The 22,460-nt window shown below is 40.9% G+C and overlaps 1 protein-coding gene across 3 annotated transcripts in view; it reads left to right on the forward strand.

The window, feature by feature from the left end:
• The window catches only part of TRPC7 (transient receptor potential cation channel subfamily C member 7), an 80,391-nt gene that overhangs the window by 50,273 nt on the left and 7,658 nt on the right, over positions 1–22,460 (forward strand). For all 3 annotated transcript variants that reach the window (XM_069772319.1, XM_069772318.1, XM_069772320.1), the window contains 5 exons: positions 3,806–4,022; positions 9,438–9,671; positions 11,569–11,833; positions 18,205–18,400; positions 21,207–21,428. In XM_069772319.1, the coding sequence (XP_069628420.1) occupies positions 3,806–4,022; positions 9,438–9,671; positions 11,569–11,833; positions 18,205–18,400; positions 21,207–21,428 (1,134 nt within the window). The remainder of the gene's footprint in view (positions 1–3,805; positions 4,023–9,437; positions 9,672–11,568; positions 11,834–18,204; positions 18,401–21,206; positions 21,429–22,460) is intronic.

Here is a 22,460-nt window from a genome sequence, read left to right on the forward strand (position 1 = left end):
ACAATTCTACATAGGCAGCACACCTGCTGAAAGGATGGTGATCTTAACAGATGATTTGTGTGTGATGCTCTGAGCAGCCTGGTTTTGTCCTGGTCAATTTTACAAGTGTTTTGTTTGGTTTTAAGTCATGGAAACAATCTTGATGTTACACAACTGGGTAATGAAATAATTTTTCCATAGTAACAATCAGCTAAGATATTTAACTTAAATCAAATCAGGCCTGTCTTAAAAGCCACATGGATACACAGGCATGAGGCAGTGACTCATTTCTGGACTAAGACAGTGAGAAAAATGAAGGAAGTCTCTGCAGTGTGGCATACTTCTTCTGGGAGCTATCCTGACCAATACTACTGTGTATCACATTCTTAAGATGTATCAGTCAAATTCTGCAGTTTCACATAGGGTAATAGAGTAATTCATATCTCAGAATAATACCTTCACTGATGTATCTTGGCAAGGAATATGTTTTCAAGCCTTTACTCCCTACCAGAAGATTTTCTTTAATAAAGCTTTGTGGGTTAGAATATACCGTGTCAAATACCAGCCTTGAAAATTTGGTAAATAGTATTAACTGGAGTTTGCAACTGAACTCTTAAGTCTTTTGCATTCAGTTGCACAGAGCTGTCTTTATTAAAAACAATTTTAGTGCGAGTCGTTCATTCACCTCTGGATGCACAAACTGTTGACAAAACCCGTGGAGTGTAAGCCCATCCTATCCTGAAATATCTGTGTTGACTCATCCATCTCACGGAAGTCACGCCATGACTCTGTAATGAACCATTGCTTTATATGTTGGTGTCCAAAACTTATTTCACCGGTGATCGAAAGAGAAGATTAGAGATAGAATGGAAAAATTGCACAGTCTGCTGTCCAAAAATATAAATACAAGAGCAAGCAGGACTGTTTGGACTGCCTGCAGAACTTCAAGAGGTATTTTCTTCCTTCTCGGGTCGGTTGAAGTGCACATTCAGATATTACAACACTAACAGAGATCATTTATACACAGCTCTCATTGCCTGGGTTGTCTCTGGCTTTCATGTAGCCATGCTGGGGATTTATGGACTGTAGCTCCCGCTGAGACAGACTCAGCATCCATTTAAGCACTGGAACTCTAACGATTCACTCCACCTAAAGCTGTACCTATACCTTTTTACTCTAGGTCTTTTCCTCCCCTGGTAAGCTACATAAAATTTCTACAACAATATTCTTCATGTTTCTGCCATGAGCATAGTACTGAAAGTAGTAATGGCTTTTTTCTTTATGATGTTTCTATCTTTCTTTGTTCCTGTCTCTTAGAGATTAATTTGCACTTGGAAAACTTTGTTTCAGTATCACATTTTATATGTTTTCATTTTGATACGTCTGCATGTTTCATTATTTTCCTGTAATACAGATAGGATACTAAATCATGAAATGAGCTATTCTCTTAAGAATGAACCTTTGTATCTACACACTGTCAGTGTCTCTGTCTTAATAGTGAGAGCCAGGCACTTCCTTGCAATCCTGATTTGACGAAAGATGATATTTTCATTTTAAAAAGTAATTCAGAAATTGATACATCCAAGTAGTTACACACCTTGAGTTTAACTTTATCATGTTGCTTGAAAAATGTATCTTACTGTTATAAAGCGTTAGGCTGGCTGGAGAAATTAACGCTTCATTGATTTTTTACAGAATATTCTAGTCAACACTTTCACCTCCTGTAGCTCTTAGCTAAAAATCAGATTTCTGAGAAGATACGAAAAGCATCAGCTCAAGAAAAAAAATGTAAGCTTTCTGCAGTAATAGAGGGGATAAAATGCTGATGTAACACTGACTAAATGCAGACTTTTGTTAAATCAGTAGAGAACTAAGTGAAATTACCCACAGAATTCATTTGGTTCTGTAATACATGGGATTATTTCTCTGATAACCGAGGCTGTGCTACTTTAATCTCAGGTCTCTTCTAAGTTTCTATAGACAGCAGAAAAAGTCTAATTATTTGGAGACAAGTCAGAGTTCAATAGACAGTGTTTTTTCTCTTTTAGTGAAATCAGGGTAGAAATGAGTCTTGTAGAGATTGCAAATGCACTTCTAAAAAGCTTTGTTGGTGAGGCCCCATATATCCATAGTTGTTGTTCCACTTCACTCTTGCAATTTGAGCTCTCTCAGATAGGTCATACAAGGAAAACATCAGAGATTATTACTGTATGGGACATTGTTCAAACATATCCCATCGCCCCATCAGCTCTGTGCTGGAAATATAAATTCTGCTACAAAGTGTAAATCTACCCAACACCAGTCATAAAAAGCTGTTGAGAACTAACACTACACCAAGGTTTACAGCAGAGGAGTGAACCAGCATCACAAGCGTTGGGACTGGTTTTAACACACTTCATTTACTCCTACATCTGCCATAATATTCCTAGACAAGATTAAAGAAACTTGGGGTTTGATTCAGTGCAATATCTACCCACTGAAACACATCATTATTGACCTCAGAAAAAAGCAGGCATGTTAATAAGGGCTTGGAGATAGATAGAGCAGATTTTTTTTTTTCATTTTCTTTATTGGAAAGTCTTTCTGGCATTTAGAAACATGCAAATTTTCCAATAGGATTTACTATTCTGTCAACTTCATAAAAGATTTATTTCACGTTTTAAAAATTCAGAGAAGAAGAAGAAATAAGAACCAGAATCATAAGGCTTCCTTTAAATTTCTGCTAAACCTAAAGACCCCTGTTTTTAAAATATTTCCTGCTCTGCAATGACGAGAGCCCTGGGCTCCTTTGAACAAAGCTGCTATTGGAAATAAGGAGGAAAACAAGGAATTTCCTTTTTCAGTCCTTTTTCATATTTCCTATGAAGTTTTATGGTCAAGTCAGATACTAAGAAAATTTTGAGGATACCTTGTCATCAAGGGAAATGAATCAAGGAGTAATATACTGCAAAAAAAATCCCATTTGCTTTCAGGGGGGTTTGGAAAGGGCACATACAGGCCGGCACTTCCATTGCTGTCCATTGTGTCCAACACTGCAGGCTTCAGTCCTTGCACTCCTAAAAATGCTTTTACTATGACATCTTTCTGGAGTAATGTTGTCTTAGATCACAGAAAATGTAAAATGAAAAAAGTGTTATTTAAATTCATTAACAAAGAAAGCTTTTCAAGAAGAATGGAACAATATTATCTATAGTGAAGAGATCTGCTGCTCTGATTCTTGGCTTAATGTCTTGAAATAAATCCCTGTGTTCTGGGGGGTGAATCTACAGCTTTTATAGTAATTATGAGGGAAGACTATCATACCAAAGCATATTAAAAGCATTACTAAAGAATCTTTAAATGAAAGGTTATTTCCTACACATCATTAATGAACTAAGAATTCAGCATTAATAAAAGATTCTAATATATAACAATGATGTAAAGACGAGAAGTGGGCCCATCATTAGGATTTATATTGACACACACAAGTACATTCATATAACACATATACACACAAACATGTCTCATATAAATGTCCTGTCTCTTCATTTTCCACTTACCATATGGCCAGGACGATTAGATACTATATGTGGGTATAAAGGAGCAATATGAGATACTGCCATGCATAGAAAATTATCCAAAGGGCATAATTTGAACTGCAATGCATAACGTCTAGTAATAGCAAAGAACAACTTGAACAAATCTAAACACCATTTAGTTCAAGATCTAGAATTCATTTCTGAATCCTTTTCACCTTGGGCAATTGGTTCAAACTTCTATAGGAAAAAAACTTCCAGGAGGTGGATAAGGGAAAAAAATCTTATGTCTTGTGTATGTTTCTTTGCAGTTGGGACGGACCCTCCGAAGTCCTTTCATGAAGTTTGTGGCACATGCGGTTTCTTTCACAATCTTCCTTGGACTGTTAGTAGTGAATGCTTCAGATCGGTTTGAAGGAGTAAAAAATCTCCCCAATGAGACGATCACGGATCATCCAAAACAAATATTTAGAGTCAAAACAACTCAGTTCTCATGGACAGAATTGCTGATCATGAAGTGGGTATTGGGTAAGCAAAACCAAAATATCTACAAGTCCTCCAGGGAAATTCAACATGACTAAGAATAGCATGATAGACAGTGACAAGACAAAGGAAAAAAAAAACCAAACCAAACACCACCACCCCCCCAACAAACAAACAAAAAAACCCCATCTTGAGGCTAATTTAGCAGATGGCAGTATTTTGATTAAAACAAGTTCAAAGAAGGCTTTGATCTTGGTCACTGCTTTTGAAAATATTGAGTGGTGCTTAACAAATTCTCACTCTCTTGATTTTCCACTTCCCATGGTGAATGCTAGAGATGTTGTCTGTCTGCCTCTATTGGTTTAATCATTGCATCTTAAAGAAGGTAATATAGTCATAGAAACTTACAGCTTCACTACAGGACATTGCTCTATCTAAAGTGAGCAGAAAGAAGTGTGTCCATTGGGACATAGGTGACCACCAGCCAGTTTTACTACCCTGCCATGAGATCCTGTTATAATTCACTGAACCTCAGTTTCTTCATCTGAAAAATGGGTATATTGTTACTTATTTTTTCGTAATGCACTCTGAGATCTGGTGATGAAAACTGCTAGGTAAATAAGAGTTGGATTTTATGAAATTCATAGTAGAAATTGTTAATGGTGAGAGGACAGCACAGCACTCAAATCTTTTAAAAGAAATCAAGTTATCCAACAATTATAAGGTAGCGATTCATGTGGATGAATGCTTCAAGTGCAAAAGTATGTCACGTGCACAAGTTAAACTTCAAGGAGTTTTAGGCAAATTCAGATGTATTACTTTTCTTATGGGCATAATTCATTCCTGGTAGGTCATCTACCTTGAACCATTAATGTAAACAAGCTCAGAAGGATTTATTGGGAAACTGAGCTTATCAGCTCTGCAGAGTCTTTGTCTACCTCTTCTGTATCTATTTTTACTCACCACCATGATTTTGATTCTTTTCTTGCAGCAAATAATTCCACTGTTCCATAAGTACTGATGGCATTAAACCCCCCCTGAAAAATCGGATAGAGCTGCTCTATCTGATGACTTCCTGGCCACCATTTCTTTGTTCCCTGTCCCTGCAATAATCAGAATCCCATACAGGATATTAGGCTAGAAAATACAGAATAGATGCCAGACTGGATAGAGTAAGTCTGTAAGATATATTTTTAAAATTATATTAAAGAAGTTGAACAAGATGATTAGATTTTAGACTAGGTATTCTTTCCTTACAAGCAGTAGGTATCTGTCTGCCCAGTGAGTTCCTGAGAGATGAAGAAGAAAACATTTCATTTAAAGCTAAGGTTTTCACTTTTCTGGGAGAAGAAAGGTGATTCATTGTACAGACTTCTGAATATAATGAGATTTTCTAATGACTGCCTACATCAGCACTGACAATCTTCTCTGGCCATTTTACCTGTCTGCCTACATAAAGCTTCAAATAATGTTTCAGCAATACTAAGGTGCAAGTTTGGTGCATGTGGCCTCCAGACAGCTGACACGGGGGCTTGGGCACTTGTTGAGCCCTATATGTGACCCTGAACTTTAAGGACTGTGAAAGCACTAAGGGTGGTGGACTGCCCAGCATTTTGGTGCAAAAATCTTATAGGTATTATAAATACCTATATGTAAGTAGAAATGTAATTAAATAAAAGTAAATGCTATACATAAATATCACAGGTTAAGTTGCCAACACATGCTTTTCCAAAAAGGCAAATGTAAGTAGACAGTAAGTACATGTTAAAGTATAATGAATCTCACTCTTGTGTACTAAATATACATATCTATATTTAAAACTACCTGGCAACACCTGAAGTTGCTGTCTTCAGACTCAACAGTGTAGGTGTGCTACCTACATTTCTTTTCGTAGTACAATTAAAAAGTATAATTTTATTTATTCTCAGCTTGTAAATCCTTTCCTTCTCTTTCTGTTCTTTCTCTTTTCTCCTTCATACTGTAGCAGAAGTGATGAATGCTGGTGACACATTACTTGTTCCAACCATAGGAGACCATTTGTGAGAAATTAGTTTACAGGTCCCTGATCTTCGTTCTTTTTAGGGGAGAAAATTGGCTGAGTTTTCTGGCTCGCAACGATAAAATTATGACGCATGTTCAGAATAGCATTATTTGAGGATAATGTGATACATTAGCATAGCACAGTATGGCCACGAGTGAGCACAACCTGTGATAGCAGTTCCTGCAGTTAATCTTGCTGGAGATATGAAAATTGATCCACATGCATACATTTTAAGAGGAAACTACCAGAAGGAGAATTTCAGACTGGAATTATGCAAAAAGATACCATTGCCATCTCCTGCTCCCAACTATTTGTAATGCAGGCAAGTAATGGAATAAACCCATGCAGAGGCAATGACTTTCAACCAGGCAAACACTTCATCCTGCTCCAAAAATCCATATCAGACGCTTTACTTTCCATTAGCCTGCGCCTCTGAAATGGCTGTAGAGCATCATTGGATCAGCTAGGTAATGTTAGCAGCCCATTTAACATCGCCATGAGCAGCCAGATAGCATTTTAGGTGGGAGAATGCCTTTTTGGTCTCACTCCTCTTCTTTACGAATGAACATCCAAGGGTTGCAGATTATAAACCTGTGAGCACAGAGAAATACCATGATGCTCTGAGAGGAGAACTTGCCCATTTGTACATGGGGCACGGCAATTTCAGTGGCCAGGTCTTCCCATCTCTTGCCTTCAAGTGAGGCAGGCTGGGATTTTCCTAGTGAGCAATATGGAGGAAAGCGTGCACTGGAAGCAGGGAGGCTTAATTTAGAGATACAAAATCCCCACTGCAAAAGCGGCTGAGGTAGCACTTAAGCTCTGAGTAGACACAATCTGAGCACAACTCTCTCTTAATCCATCAGCCTTTGGCCGATCCAGGAAGGCTCAAATGCAGCTCGGCAACATCAGCTGCTCATGATTTATGTACCAGGCCAGTGGATATAAAAATCTGACAAACTGTTCCTTTTTGTGCACAGCTGGTGAACAGCACTTGTTGCACACTTCCATTTTTCTTCCAGACATGCTGTGCTTGTAGCTTGACTCTTCTTCCCCTGCTGAAACCAGAAATGCCCATCAAGGTGACATTTCTGATTATCCCTGCTGTGGGAGAACAGGCACAAGGGACATGCAGAACCTGGAGAGCAGAAGCTGCTCATATCCCACCTCTCTGTCCATCAAACTCAGGGAAACAACCTCTCCCAGAGCCGTTGGGGGCCTCAGAAACATCACACTGAAATGTCATCACATCCTGGCAAATCTGCTTTGCCTAGTTGCCTTCCCTTATTTCTTAGATCCCATCTTATGTCCCAGCCCCTGAATTTTAGCTGCTTTTTCTCTTCTCAGTATTTTTACTTAAGGAGAAGCTCTGAATTACTCTCTCACAATGTATATACAATTACCCAGCAGTACTGACTGAATAATTACTGTAACTTTTCTACTTGTCCTGAATAGACAATTTTCCATATGTATGGATAAAAAATGATTGCCACACAGTTGGCAAAAAGAATGATATGAATTATAGGCCAATAGTGTGATTCTTTCAGGGAGTGATTCTAATTTTAGTCAGTCTACTCAGTTTTAGACATCTCTTACTTCATTAATCTGTGACTTAGGTATATTAAGTGACCAAGATTAGAAAAAAATTTGGATGGGAGAGTTAATATTTAAACCAGAAAAGACATTTCTGGGCATCAGTGAACAAGTGCTTTGGTAGGCAATGTTACCACGCATGTGGCATTTCCTGAAGTGCTTTGGTACTTTTATTTGACACACATACATAATGCGTAGGGCTAATGTCTCCTCTCTATCACTTCTGGGATACTTTTTTTTGAAGCTAGAAATGTTTCTTTAATATTTCATCCTTGCTCCGGGACAGTTCCTGAGAAACCAATTCTTCCACCTTCTCCCTTAGGCTATATATTATTAAATGTTACTCATGGTGAATGACGGCTTAGAATGAAGTTCTTGCTTTAACTCTGCCAAGCACCCGCAGACTCGAGGAGAAAATCTGGGAGGCTCCTCTCCTGCCCTCCCTCTGGCTCTGCTCGGTGCTCAGCAGACCTCAGGCTCTCTCCCAAGAGACCTATATGGGGCATAACCTATATCAGGGTACATCTCCAAGTACCTGCCCAGAGATTCCAGGGCTCTGAAGTCATAGGCTAGCTGTGCCTTGGCCGACGGCAGTATCGATAGCTTAGTTTTCCTTTTTCTCTCAAATCCTTCCCTGTGCACAAGGACTGACAGCGGTAGTTCTTCATGCCCCCACCCTCCGGCTAGATTCACACTGACATGTTTCCTTCCCTATAACCCAGCCTTCAACTCCGCCTCTTGGGACACCATGTGCTTCCAGGAGTCTCTGAAGTAGCCAGGCAAATGCATTTACATGCCATGCCACGAGAGCTTCCAGTAAAGAGGATGGAGAAGAGTTCACAAAAAGGACAAGGTTGCAGGAGGCCACATGGAAATTGGCAGGCACTGCTCCTGCTTGATTAAACGTGAATTTTGCTGCTGCTATGGAAACAGAATTGGGTAAAGTGCAGGAAATATTTATCAGTGGGTTAAATATTCCAATATTTTAGCTATTCAGAAGCAAGATTTTGGCCCTGGAGCCCTGCTGTGATTGAAAATTGGCCAAGTTGGTGAATTTGACCTGAGCTCTTATCTCCAGTTTGCCCACTGAACTTACCTGTCGTCCCCAGCACTTCCCAGTAGAACATGACTGTCAAAACATTTGAATTGTCTGAGTTTGGCGTTTAGGTTTATCTGTAAGTCTATTGGCAGAAAGATCCTAAATTCAGGCTAAACTCAGCATTTTCAAAGTGGTAGATCAGATTTTAATGAATGGGAATTCATTATTATTTAATATATAAAACTTCAAGGGTAGAACTTCTGTCTTCCCTTTTCTCTAACCATACTGTATTTAGTCCTGGATCCAATTTTCTCTCGTAAAGATCTGTTTCCATTCTCAAAATGGACCCACCCATTATTTTAGGGAAGGAGGAAAACATGAGCAGAGCAAGCAATACCATCTTCAGTGGCACAGTTTAGCAAGGAGATTTGGGGGACAAGAGAGGAAATCTACATTTTTTCCAAACAAACAGATCAGCAGTAGGATTTTCTAATGTCTTCAGTATTTCTGAACTGTGCTTTCTCTGACATCACCAGAAATCTACTTTACCATTGACTCATATAGTAAAATTTGGAAATTTCTACCTCATATGCACAAAAGGACATCTAAGCTTAAAGTTTTTAAGAATTTTTAAGAAAAGATGACATGAGCCATTCTTAAGAAATTCAGTTTAATTGAAAAGTTATTTGCTTCTATCTTAGAAGCCACTATTAGCCAGGAAATGTGTCTGTCAGAATACAAAAAGCACCCTCCGTGTTTGCCGGTTAAACGTGCTCTGGCCTTTCCACAGGCATGATATGGTCAGAGTGCAAGGAGATCTGGGAAGAGGGTCCACGCGAATATGTCGTGCATCTCTGGAACCTGCTGGACTTCGGGATGCTGTCCATCTTCGTGGCATCGTTCACCGCCAGGTTCATGGCTTTTCTCAAAGCAACTGAAGCACAACAGTACGTAGATCAGTACGTTCAAGATGATGACCTCAATAATGTCACCCTTCCCCCTGAAGTTGCTTACTTTACTTATGGTAAGATGCTTTTTGCTATCTAATGCTTCCTGTTTTTTTAGGCTAATGTGTGGCAGTGCTGAGAGCAGCTTTCTTTTTGTGATATTTATGTAGGTTTTTTCTAATTAAACCAAATGATTCTTCTCAGATCTACCCATTCCAGCCATCTTCCTAAGCAGTCAGAAAGGAATTGAGATCTGAACCTCATTCAGTCTCTGATCTTGTGCTAAGGCTACATTCAGGTCAATCACATCCTGACAAAATAGCTTGAGCAACAAATAATCAGGAACTAGGAGTGAGCAGAATATAATTTAAATTACAGACGAATGAACCTGCTTCATTTTCCAAATGTGAGAGGGGGGAGATTTGTGAACAAACATAGGATCTGGAACTGCATTTCTAACTGTTGGCACACTCTGCATCTTTGTTACATCCGACACCTGTATAATGGAAATAGAAACACCAATTACACCCATAAGCTGCTGCTCCTCCAAGAGAAAAACTTTATTTTTGGAAAGCATCTGTAAGTGCTAACGTTTGGAAGTGCAAGCAGTAGCATAACCTTGACAACATTATTTTTGATGGCTGAAATGGTTTTTCCCTGATATTCACGAATGAATAGAGCTTTGCACCCCAGTGTGGGCACTGGATTCATTGCATGCCTCTGCAAGCTTTAGATGTACTCCTGAGCAAAATCCACGGGGATTTTGGCTCACGGAGCAGCTGCAGGAGCTAGAGACCTGGGCACAGAGGAGTGCCATTTGCTCCCCAGGGTCATGAGGTAGTTATTCTAGCAAGGGCCTTGGGCTGGAGAGGAAGATCTGGGGCAGCAGACTTCATCCACTGTAGACATGCACCATTTGGCACCAGAGACACGTGCCCTGAGCCCACACCAGGGTGCACGGCCACATGTTCGCTGGTGGGTCCGTGAGCCGGTCACACCAGCTCAGGTTCTTGGTTGGTGTGTCCCATCTGAAGGTCAGCTTCCCTCTCCCTGCCCAGGCAAGCAAGAGGCCTCTGAGGTGATGCTGTGGTTTGCCTCTCGCTGACCCATTTAAAGTGAGTTCATGATACAAAGGTGCAGAGGGGCCGGCACAGAATGTCACAACCAGATCCTGCGAATTCCTCCATCTGTTGCTTTTCCTTTTGTTCAGGTTACTGAAAATAATGTCTAAGTTTACTGCTGTGTCCTTAAAGACGTCACATGTTTTAGCTCTGAGTCACAATCTTTTCATCAAGAAGTTCAGTTGATGCAAGGACACTTATAAGCCATATTAATAACAATGTTCAAATTTTCAGTAGATTAAATAAATGATGCATATCTGGTATCAAGAAGCTTTTTAAAGTAAAAATATTAGAGTGACTATACTGCAAGAATTGGTTTTAATTTTCAGATGACATGAAGATGATACACTTGATGGTTATATCTGCTTTATCTGAACATATCCTAACTTTCTTATCTAATGGTAGGGATAGAGATCTCAGTCTGCCTCATGCTTCCTTTCCAAATATTGACACAGTGCCATGTATCCAAATCTATAGCCGAACTCCACTGGGTTGTGGTTTTGGTTCTCCATCTCAAGGACTTCAGATGGAAAAGGCACAGCACAGTTGATGTTCGACTGGGAAAAGGAAAATACCAGATTTGTTTAAAGCCATGCTGTTTATTTGCTGTGTGACTTTGGTAAATCCCAGTGACTTGCTCATTTCTCATCTTTACAATGTGAAAAATACAATTCTTCTTGCCCGTACTTCTACAGCATGCTGAGGACTTCATCGACCAGTTGTTCCAAAGCTTTTTTTTTTCTTTAACTCCCAGCCAAACCCAAGATTCAGTCTCGAAAAGGGGTCATTTATCGTCATAACTTCCATCTAACACTTTTTGTTACTAATACCTAGTGTACATGTATTGTTTTAGCCAGGAACAAGTGGCTTCCCTCGGATCCTCAGATCATTTCAGAAGGACTGTATGCAATAGCTGTGGTACTCAGCTTCTCCCGCATTGCTTACATTCTTCCAGCCAACGAAAGCTTCGGCCCCCTGCAGATCTCTTTGGGGAGGACTGTGAAGGATATCTTCAAGTTCATGGTCATCTTCATCATGGTGTTCCTGGCCTTCATGATTGGAATGTTCAACCTTTACTCTTACTACCTTGGTGCAAAATACAACCCTGCGTTTACAACGTGAGTACCTATGGAAAAGCAGCTGCTTTTGCAGGGCTCAATCCATTTTGGTCCGTTGCTGCTGTCAGATGGTTTCTACTCCAGTTGCATGGGGAAGTCACACCCAGACTTTGCCTGGGAAACTTGTAGCACAGCCTCCAGCCCTGGTAGCCAGCTCAAGACCTGAGCGTAGGGAGTCGTGTAGTTCAGAAATAGCTATTATTTCTGGCAGTCAAGATAAGAGCTGAGGAAAATATTTTTTGAGATGTTCAGTTTAGTAACTCCAGAAAAGTAGTGGTGAAGAGGTTAGACCTAAGATTATTGTTCTTAAAGCTGTAAGCTGAAGAGTACGTAAAATAAGGGAGGATTTTGCTTATGTGGGGTCTGTTTTAGGATACCACCTGAGCGCAGCTGTGATTATTAAGTACGTATCTTGCAGAGCCAGCTGCTAGTCGTGATGCTCAAAAAAGCAAAACAACCCAGGATGCCTAGGCTGTGTTTTTTAAATCCCGACTGGGAACTTTTCGGCAGAGACCACGTGAAAGCTGCACAGAGCATCAAGCCAGGTTACTGGCCACGCAGGGCAGTGGGTCTGCCTGGGTCGTGCTCACCCGCCAGCGCTTGCTGGGTGGCCGCAGAGCCCTGCGGTGGTGGCTGTGCTAATGTCCTGCCTCCATCTTGTCAGGGATGTTGGGAAGAGAAAAAGGTTGGCAAATGCTTCTGGAATGAGGTTCAGACTGAGGCTGCTTTTGAAAGGGGAAAGTCTACAGCTCAAAGGTAGGAGAAAATGCAATCTTGATTCTCCGGGACCCCGGAAACCCAAGCCCCAGCCCTGGTGGGGACAGCTGAGGTCCCGAAGGAGCTTTCAGAGGAGGGGAGAGCCTGGTGCCTTGCTGTGTCTGAGGGTTGTGTCCCAAACACCCCAGGAAAACCTCCTCCCTTGCACTGCGATGTGGCACCAGCATAGCACCGTGGCAGTCAGCTTTGTGTCTCACAAACCCACCATGACTTGTCTCAGGGACACGGTGGGGACTTTCCTTCCCACAGAGCTGTCTGTGAAGGAAGAGGAAAGCCTGGCGTAATGTTTTCCCCTTGCTGTGGTCTGACTTCCAGGCAACCACGCCATGCTTGTAACGCGTGAGCCCACGGTGTTTACCAGATGCAGAGCAGACAGCCGGCATCTGAGGTGTCATTTCTCTAATGTGTCACGTAGTGAGCTGGTGGCTTAGCTCGTAGCTCCTCTAGGAGAAATGACCTTTTCAGCATCATTTCTGTCCTGCGAGTGGCTGTTTCCTTCCAAATGCACAGGAGCCAGTTTTACTACACCACCCTCTTGTGCTATATGTATCTTGTAACATAATGTTTACTTTCTCTAATTGAGCCAAATATGCCTTCTAGACCTCTCCTCTAACCTCAGGATACATTTTAATGGAAGGATTTATGAGGCCAGATGCAATTGCATTTATCTGCGCTCGGTAGTAAGGTAGAAGAAAATTGAGTGTGTGGGATGTGACTTGCTTCTTATTTGAAGAGAAGGAAATGCCCTTGAAGCACAAGGCTTAATGAGAAGTTGAGTCGATACCATCCTTGACTGCCTGGTGGCACAGTAACCTTCAGTTATGGTATCCCCCAGGCACGTTGTTAGAGCACGTCACTGAAGAATTCCATTCTCTGATGCAATGCCGTGCAGTAACTCTCTCATTAGCACTCATTACCTAAGTGGATCTTCCAGTAGTTGCTATCTTTTGATGGAAATAATGAGCAAACATTGACTAAAATGATGACTGCTCACTGGTAGAGATTGCTTAAATGCCCAAGGGATGTCTGGATTCGTGAGTCTTGTCAAAAGGCAGGGCTCTTCCTCCTTAACTTCAGCCTGGTGACTACTTATCCTGGAGGGACTTCATGGTGTTATGAAGCAAATTCTCCATGAGCATAAATTTGCCTTTTAAGAATTTGGAAGAGATTTAAAATGGACTTCTGATTATTTAAACACATGGGAGTGTCAAATGATGATCAGTGAAAATGAGCCCTTTCATCATATGAAACAAAGAGAATAGATTAACATTCATCCCAAAAATCCTTCTCAGACATCTCAGTCAACAAGCTAGAAACCCTGAGGTATACAGTCTCAAACAATTTTAATAAGCTAATGACAAGGTTATACTGGCAGATAGGCAGCTACCAATTCTAGCAACATTTCCTTCTCTCTTTTTTGTGAGCTGCTTGTGAGCCTTGCTGAACGTGGTGGGCTCCTGCTGCCATTAACTTATTCATGAAAGGAAGGAAAATTTCAATATTAGAACTAAGTAGCTTGACTATTGTGAAAATTCACTGAGACAAAGAAAAATAATGCTTACTTTGGTGTCCTCATAACCATTCTGTGACTTCAGTGACTTCACTGAATGCATTTCCTGGTGGGCTTGTTTGTGACTTCTAACGAGGATGGGTGAAATTTTACAGTGGGCAAGTTTTATACTCAAAAATATGACTATTTGACTATGGGACCTGATCCTCAGAGATCACTTGGCTAGTCATGACAGAAAAAGACCTGCTGGATTTGTGCAGTAATTGATTGCGGCCAGTTTCAAAGGGCAATGAATTGCCAGCTCACCGGATAGCCTCAGTGAGAAACCTCACAGACAAAGAGCTACTCCCTGAAATAACTTTGAATTACATATTTAAGAAAACCACAGCTTCCCAGGACAGTACATAGGCAGAAAAAAGAGTGTACATTTGTCCAGACAACACTAAGAGGGAATTGCTTGCTTAATTCTAATGGTAATGATCAGTGAATGTTTGGTGCAACTTAGCTTTCGCCTTCCCTTGCTATTGCACTTTTGAAATCTTGTGCTCAGTTTTGCTTGTGTTGCTATCTACAGAGCAAGCACGTAGCACCCCAGTGGCCTCTGAAATGAGTTACCATGCAAAGTTTCTGTCATTTCTTCCATTCTAATGTCCTGGATGCAAAGGAAATAAAGATGCAGTGGACTTTATGTCACACAGTTAAATACAGAGATTATTTAGCTAACCGTGCTATACTTTCAAAAATTTTTTGAAGGTCTTCAATGCTGAAAAGTAGACCATTTCCACGACAGTTGCAACCGACCCCAGCTATGTTTATCTGTTTATTGTATGCTGTGTACAGAACACAGCTCTTGAAAGAGCCTGTAATTAAGAACATGCTATGCAAACAAAATCGAAATGGAAGCAAGACTGATTGCATACATCTTGCTTTCTGCATCACAAATCAGGCTGAAGGCTACCATGCGAGGTTTTCTGTCTCCCTCTCCCCAAAGAGAGATGTGACTCACTCTTCAGTGCCAATGTTGCTGCTTCGAGGCTTGAAGGCTTTTTTCTTCTCATTTTACTTTGTCAAAATATGATCTTTTTGTAGATTATATTGACTGCGTTGCTTTTTTGGCGGTGTTACGTCTCAACCAATCAGTTTAAGGAAATAACTCAGTCAGAAAGGATGCCTTAAGCTTTCTTAAAGAGGAGGACACAAGATTGGCATGAAATCATAGCCTTGCCATGATCTTTTTTGATGAACAGCACACTGCTGTTTACAAAAGCGAGGAAAATCTGCAACTAGATGATTGCCTATGGTCTGTTTTCTTCCTTGATGCAAAATGTTTAAGTTTTTAAACTTTGTTTAACTTTTACAAGCCTGCGTGTATAGAAACAAAAAAAAAATCTCTGCTCTCTCCTCACTGCAACTGTTGGCTCTACCATGGCAGAGAGAGAGTGCAGGTACCCATCTCCACAAGGAGCATCAGTCAATCTGCCACTGCCAGATCCCCCTGCTGCCAGGAGCTGTCAGTCTGGGCAGAACTCCTGCCTTCCTCCATTCCTTCATTTGTCTGCCTTTCAGAAGGATAAAACACCCGCTGACCTTGCAGGAAGGGGGTAAATTGCTTAGCTGGCAACGACGAGGCACATCAACATCTTGGAATCTTTGAAACTTGGCTCCAGACATCCTCATCTCGTGTTTTAGTGAGATGTTCTCAAAAAAAAACCAAACAGCCAACTGATGTTCCCTGTGACCTGTGCCAAATCTCGTGCAATTTGGCAGTAATCTAAAAGGGAGAAGGAAAGAGCCATCCAGCCTTTTTGGAGGGTAGGGATGGACTAGTACAAAATTTCCTTAGAAATGTTTCCTCTACGAGAGGGAGACCTGCATCTGCCTGGGGGCATTGCTAAGCACCATTTTGGGGTGCTACAGGTGAGGTCCACCTCTCACACCACCTTTCCAGTCCCACCACCATGGGTGCTGGTCCCTCACCTGACCTCGGGAATAAGGACTATGGACATTTGCACTGGAGCAATTGCCTGCCCCTCTGCAGTGCTCAGGGAGGTCAGGGCTGCTTGCGGTCCTTAATTAACTTTTGAAGGAGAATCTGACAGGACGCCAGAACAAAGGTTAATGCTTAAGCTGCGGAAAAGCAACAGAGTTGACAGGTTGTATTAAAATCTGCTGGGAGGGTGGAAAACTAAGGGAACCTTTCCAAATTAAAAAAAGGAAGGTTAATAGCAGGGTGCCACTGGGATCAAGGCTGAGGGTTATGGTTTTTATTAGTTTGTAAGTGACTCAGGTGGTGGGTTTCAAAGCCAGAGATTTTTGGTGTCACATGTGTTTTTTAACTGGAAAGTACAACATTTATAGAATGAGCACTGGCCAGATTGCTACCATAAAAGCAAAGGGTATCTATCTATCATCTGACACTTTAATGCCAGCAACCCTTGGCTGCAAATGAGGACAGGAGACAAAAGCAGAGTGTTACAGGAGAGGAAATGCCCAGCAAGGGGAAAAGTGATGGCACTTGTTTGCAGGGCAGTCATAGCTCATCCCACAAGTGGATCTTTGCATGCTGTCCCAGCCTCAGGCGAAGCAGCAAGAGGGAGTGAACATGGGATCAGTGACTCCGTATCCCTGATATGGAGACCCACTAGAAAGCCACATTTTAAATGAAGTTGTGCAACATCGATGCGAAACACCACTCAGGGTTACTCCCCACAAGTCAATGCAGTTATATTGGCTGAAAATAAAACCTAAATATTTACTGCATTCTTACTACTACTTGTAAATGGAATGTGGAATACCATAAGTTATGATGGGAGATAAATACCAATTTGCTGTGGCAGAAAGGAATTGCCCAGTGGTCTGCACTAGCTTTTCAAAGGGTTGAAACTAATTTCTTTTGCTTTTATGCATGGTGTAATTGATCCTGGAGTTGATGTAAAGCTTATTGTTCCCTTAGGTTATGTTATAGTTTGTGTCTATGATCTGGTTTTAGGCAGAGATTTAGCAGGATTAGGCTGCCACCCTAGTAAAAAACATTTCATCAAAATAATTTGTAAATGGCATTGTTTTCTTAGAAGGCATTTACCTCCTGGCAGGCAGGGAGAGAGGGGAGGTAAGTAACTGTTAACGTGCTAAGGATTGTTCAGTGAAGGCAAAAGTGTTTCTAAATTAAAAATTAAGCAAACTGTTTCCAAAATGTACCAGCATCCCTCCTCCTCCTTCCTTCCTTCCTTTTCAGCTGTGGCTGGTCCCATCCTGCCAGTTACAGCTTTGACTCCTCTGCATCAGACTCTCTTTTTGGCCTGTCAGTCTGGCCACATCCTTTCCAGCCACACTTCCCTCTGTCATTGGCTTATTCTCCTCTTTTTTTCCTGTTTTCAACCTTTTTCTTTTCCTCTGGTTCCTTTCTACTTTCAAGCAAGGGCAATAACCATATCAAAATGCCTCTCTGCAACATCTTCTACTGCTCCTTAATTTCAGATTTTTGCTACAAATGCTTGGGTGTCTGACTTGTTTGCAGTACCAAAGCAGGATGGGAAGAAAATCAGACTATGGGTTGACTACTTTTGCACTGTGTGCTCGTTATATTAATGCCACTAATCAGAACTTTTCAGTCACTTTTCCTGGGTAACAAGTAGTGCTTCCCTTCTGCCCTGGAAATAACATATAAGGAGGTCAAACTAGGTTCCTTCTTCCCTTTCCCAGATAATGTCTGCCTGTCTGCTCTGGATGAGAAAAGCATGAGTAAGTAGAATTAAAAAGCCCTACGCAAAAAGTTTCAAACTGCAAGTTGTCCATGGAGAAGTCCTTAATAGGGACACAAAATCCAAGTGACAAATAATGTACCTGAGAAGAACAGATGGAGCAAATGAGGGGTCACTCTAACTTTATGGTATTAATCAGAAATCATATTTCTGTATCAAATCAGGAAATATGATTTGCTACATCCCTGGGTGCTGGATAATGGCTTACAATAAGCATGCTAAGGCATCATATTTATGTTGGTGGATTGCCACTTTGATTATTAGCATTTGGCCCGGCTAACCTCGTGTCAACTCTATAAAGTGATTGTTTGCTTTGTTTTTAGGGTAGAAGAAAGTTTTAAAACCTTATTCTGGTCAATATTTGGCTTATCTGAAGTGATATCTGTGGTGCTGAAGTACGATCATAAATTCATTGAGAATATTGGATATGTACTCTATGGAGTATATAACGTGACTATGGTGGTGGTGCTGCTTAATATGCTAATAGCCATGATCAACAACTCCTATCAGGAAATTGAGGTAAGATAAGAAATTAGATTACAAACTTAATGTACTTAATTATCACCAATAATGAAAATGTTAAAAAAAACAAGGAAGCTGTAGCTTATTCCATCTGAAAGATGAGAGTGCTGTAGAAACTCAGATCTTACACTTTGTAAGACTTAAGGCTGTGTCTGTCCTCCGTAAATTAAGATTGAATTAATAATTAACAATGAATCATTTCTAGAACAACTTCAGCTTCCTTGGTTTTAATGACCATCTGTGAGTAAACCCAGTTTCCTTTACATGTATTTATTGAAAGTAGTTTGTAATATTTTTTATGACCTTTGTCAGTTATGATCGTTTATCCATGTGTGTTACCTTAGCTGCATTGTTTGCTTATGATAGATTGACTAATATTTCATCTGACTTTTTGCCCTGTTCTCTACTGGTTAAATGCCCAAGCCCATCTAAGTCTGAAACTCATGTATGCATATTTTAAAAAATCTGTATTTTCCAGGCATGCAACCTTGATGCAGATTTTTCTGAGGAGTGTATAGGTCTGTAAAACATAACTGCAACTTTTAAAGGGCATGAACATAGCCCTCAAGGAATATGAATAGGTTTCTGCAGCAAGGTGTTTGCAGGGTTTACCCAACCTTGTTCAGTAGTATTGCTATTAGCAGACTGGATTTGCTAAATGCTTTGGACATAAACAACTCCCTGCTAATATATATAAAAGCAGAAAAAAATATTATTTGGATAATGTATATGCTGAGTCATGTCTTTTTTCTGATTCGTTAAATGTCAAGTTTCTGTAGCTGGGTTTGTATTAATTATTTGTTGTAATGTCCCCTCAGAAGCTGACACTGCAAAAGGCCAGAGCTGAAAATATTTTCTCGCTGTAATGTCTTGTTCATCCATGTACTGTAGTGCAAATATAACTCTATCTTGTGCATGCTGTAACTAAATCTAAATGTCAGAGAGACCTTACATATGTTCTCTGCCCCAGAAGCTTTCCTGCATGCAGAAGAGTCATTTCCCCAAAGGTTCCTAATCACGTAAGATCAAGCATCTTCCCAAATCCTCTTCTACTGAAACGAGATTTACTTCTGAAGGGGTCTCAGCCTCTTACTGCATTTTCTAGTTTATTGTAGTAGATAGAGATACTCTTGAAAGTTTCAGAAGAAAAATCTCTAAAAATACCAGAATAAGTGGCCTATATTAACTTTCTAGTCTAAACTTTGTGATGACCATTTTCCTGGAAAAATGTTTTATCATCCTTCTTGATTGCGTGGAAATTTTCAAGACTTTGTTAAAGACTGCTTGTAACTATCAGCAAGCAAAACTAGCGTGAGCTATTTGGCTCAGATCCTCCTACTTGAGGACTGAGAAAAACTAATAAATCTCATACCAGCTCCTTTCAATCCTCAGGAGCAGGGAGGTTAAAAACAGAGTCACCCTACCGACTGCAGAGCAAGTCCCTTTTGCCAATGTGTTTATCTGATGACATCAATGTCAGTAACAACAGAGGCTGGTCATTACTTAGGAATTAAATTCCATTATGGTCACTGGGAACATGTTTTACTGCCAGCTGGAGTGGCAAGACCATGCTTTCCATTGGACATCTCTCTTGCTGTTTTTCTTCTGTTTATGCCTCAAGTATTAGTGCTTCCTGCCAACTTTGCATTTATGGAAAGAAAAAATCATTTTGCCAGCCAGAAACCAAACCTACTTCCATCAGTAGCTTCTTACCTGCTTAAGAGAAAGCACTTACAAGTGACTTCTACTGTAATTCAGCCTAAGGCTTCTGTGAGGTGTAACCCCAAACAATAAGACCAAGCGGCAGAAGTGAATGCTGTTCCATTGGTGAAGACATATTGCTGTAACTGTGACAGAATTAATCTCAATTGTGTTATGCCAGTTTTTGACTGGGTGTCAGAGGTACGGGCTAATCAGAGGTTATTAATTTCAGCAGAACACAGATGTACATGAGTACGGGGTGTTGGCAGACCCACGCTTCTATTGATGCTGCTGGCCTCCGTATAAACCACAATGAAAACAGCTGTAGAGCAGCTGTATCTCATCCTTTCTTTAGCCTGATAAATGGTCCTGATACACAGCCCTGACCATCCTCCCCTACAAGTGCCAAGCAGATCCATAAAGTATGTGCTAACCTTGGTCTTGTACATGGCAGTGATCTGGCACACATCGACAGTTTGCAAAGGAGGTTCACAGGCACCGAGTGATGGCCTTTTTTCTCCCCCTTCATCCACTGAGGTGAATAGTAAGAGAATTAAGGTGTAGTGATCTAGGGATATGTGATGGTGAATGCAAACAGGATTCATGAAGAAATCAGCTGATAGAAGAAATCAGCAACCTGGCCTTTTCTATGGGGGATTCCTGACAAATGCAGTGGTAACAGTTAGCTGGCAGTCAGATAGCATTGCAGTTAATCAGAGACAGTCTTTGCTGTTGTTGTGCATGTAACAGTTTTTTCTGGTTTCCATGACTCTGTGTACGTTCTGACATATTCTTTCGTCAGCACAAGCACCAGGTTGTTGCTGAAAGACAACCCCTTTCATAGCCAAGGAAACAGGAAATAGTCTAGTATTTGGAGGATTTATACTCTCTGTTTATCCATTGCTTTGTTCAAATTTTCCTTAGTTTGAGGTTATCACAAAACCACCTACAAAGACACATTGTACGCAAAGGTCCTCATTTAGCAAACAGAAATCTGATTCTAGTTAAATCCTACCTGTATGTTTGTCCTTCTCACAGGTAAATTCCTTCCTATTTACTAATCATGCATTTGGGTGTTCTTTTTTTCTCTTCCCTTCCCAAGGAGGATGCAGATGTGGAGTGGAAGTTTGCACGTGCCAAGCTCTGGCTATCCTACTTTGACGAAGGAAGGACTTTACCTGCTCCTTTTAATCTAGTGCCAAGCCCTAAATCATTTTATTATCTCATACTGAGAATAAAAATGTGCCTCATAAAACTCTGCAAATCTAAGGCCAAAAACTGTGAAAATGATCTTGAGATGGGGATGCTGAATTCCAAACAACGGGTATGTTGTATCTTCACTTTTTGCCTTTTTTGTAGAAAGGATTCATGCCAGGAACCTTCTAGAGGGGGTTCCATGGTACACAAGTAGATCAGAGACAGCACAGCCTCTTAGCCTCATCATTGCATGTCACTTGCATTACATTGCACCTAGAGGGTCCTCCCAGACTTGTGGCCTCATTATACTAGGCACTGTCTGAACACCTGGAAAAAAGCAAATTTTATAAAAGCTGGCACTTCTATAAGGGAGTTTCCCAAGGTCAAATAAGCAAGGTCAAAGATGAAGGGCAGAAGCAGAGGCACAAACAGGATCCCAGCTTGTCTGACTCCTCATCTACCCAGCAGGCCTTTTGCCTTTTCAAAACATCCACCTCCCTTTAAGTGATTTCCAAATTAATTTTACTGTCATTACATTTACTGCCATTCCAGGTTCGGGAACAAGTTTCCAAGCAGTGCTTAATAACACCTCCTAGATAACTAAAGCTATAATTAACAACCTCTCTACTTACATCTGCCTAGTGATGTGTAGCCACTAATGGGTAGATCCTGCCTCAGCTACCGCCCCTTTGGTCATTTGAAATAGAAATTTGCTTTCGAAATACTGGCTACACAGCGGTACAGTTTCCTCAGCACTAGTGAGTGTCTGCGTGACAAAGCAAGAGAGATGCAAGAATATGGTTAAGCATCCAGACCCTTCCCAACAGAATTAGCTTTGCTCCCCCGTGGGAAAATGCCAAAGAAATTAGAGAAAATGATGTTGCCTGCAGAAATTACCATCTACAACACAGTGCTGAGCGTCACTGGGATGAAGCATTCCTAGCACATAAATTTATCACAAACATCATCCCACTCACAGGGCAATTCCACCTGCTTTACACTGGAGAAGAAAACACCCAAAATATTCACAGGAACTCAGCCACAGGCACTCAGCTGCCATCATATTCAGTGGATTCAAAGATGGGAGGAGGCAGCTTTGCTTAAAAGTGTCCTGGCCTTTATTTAATCTTCTCAGCTCAAGCTGGGTTTGAAACAAGAG

The sequence above is a fragment of the Haliaeetus albicilla genome, chromosome 27 (assembly GCF_947461875.1).
Source record: "Haliaeetus albicilla chromosome 27, bHalAlb1.1, whole genome shotgun sequence".
Lineage (NCBI taxonomy): Eukaryota > Metazoa > Chordata > Aves > Accipitriformes > Accipitridae > Haliaeetus > Haliaeetus albicilla.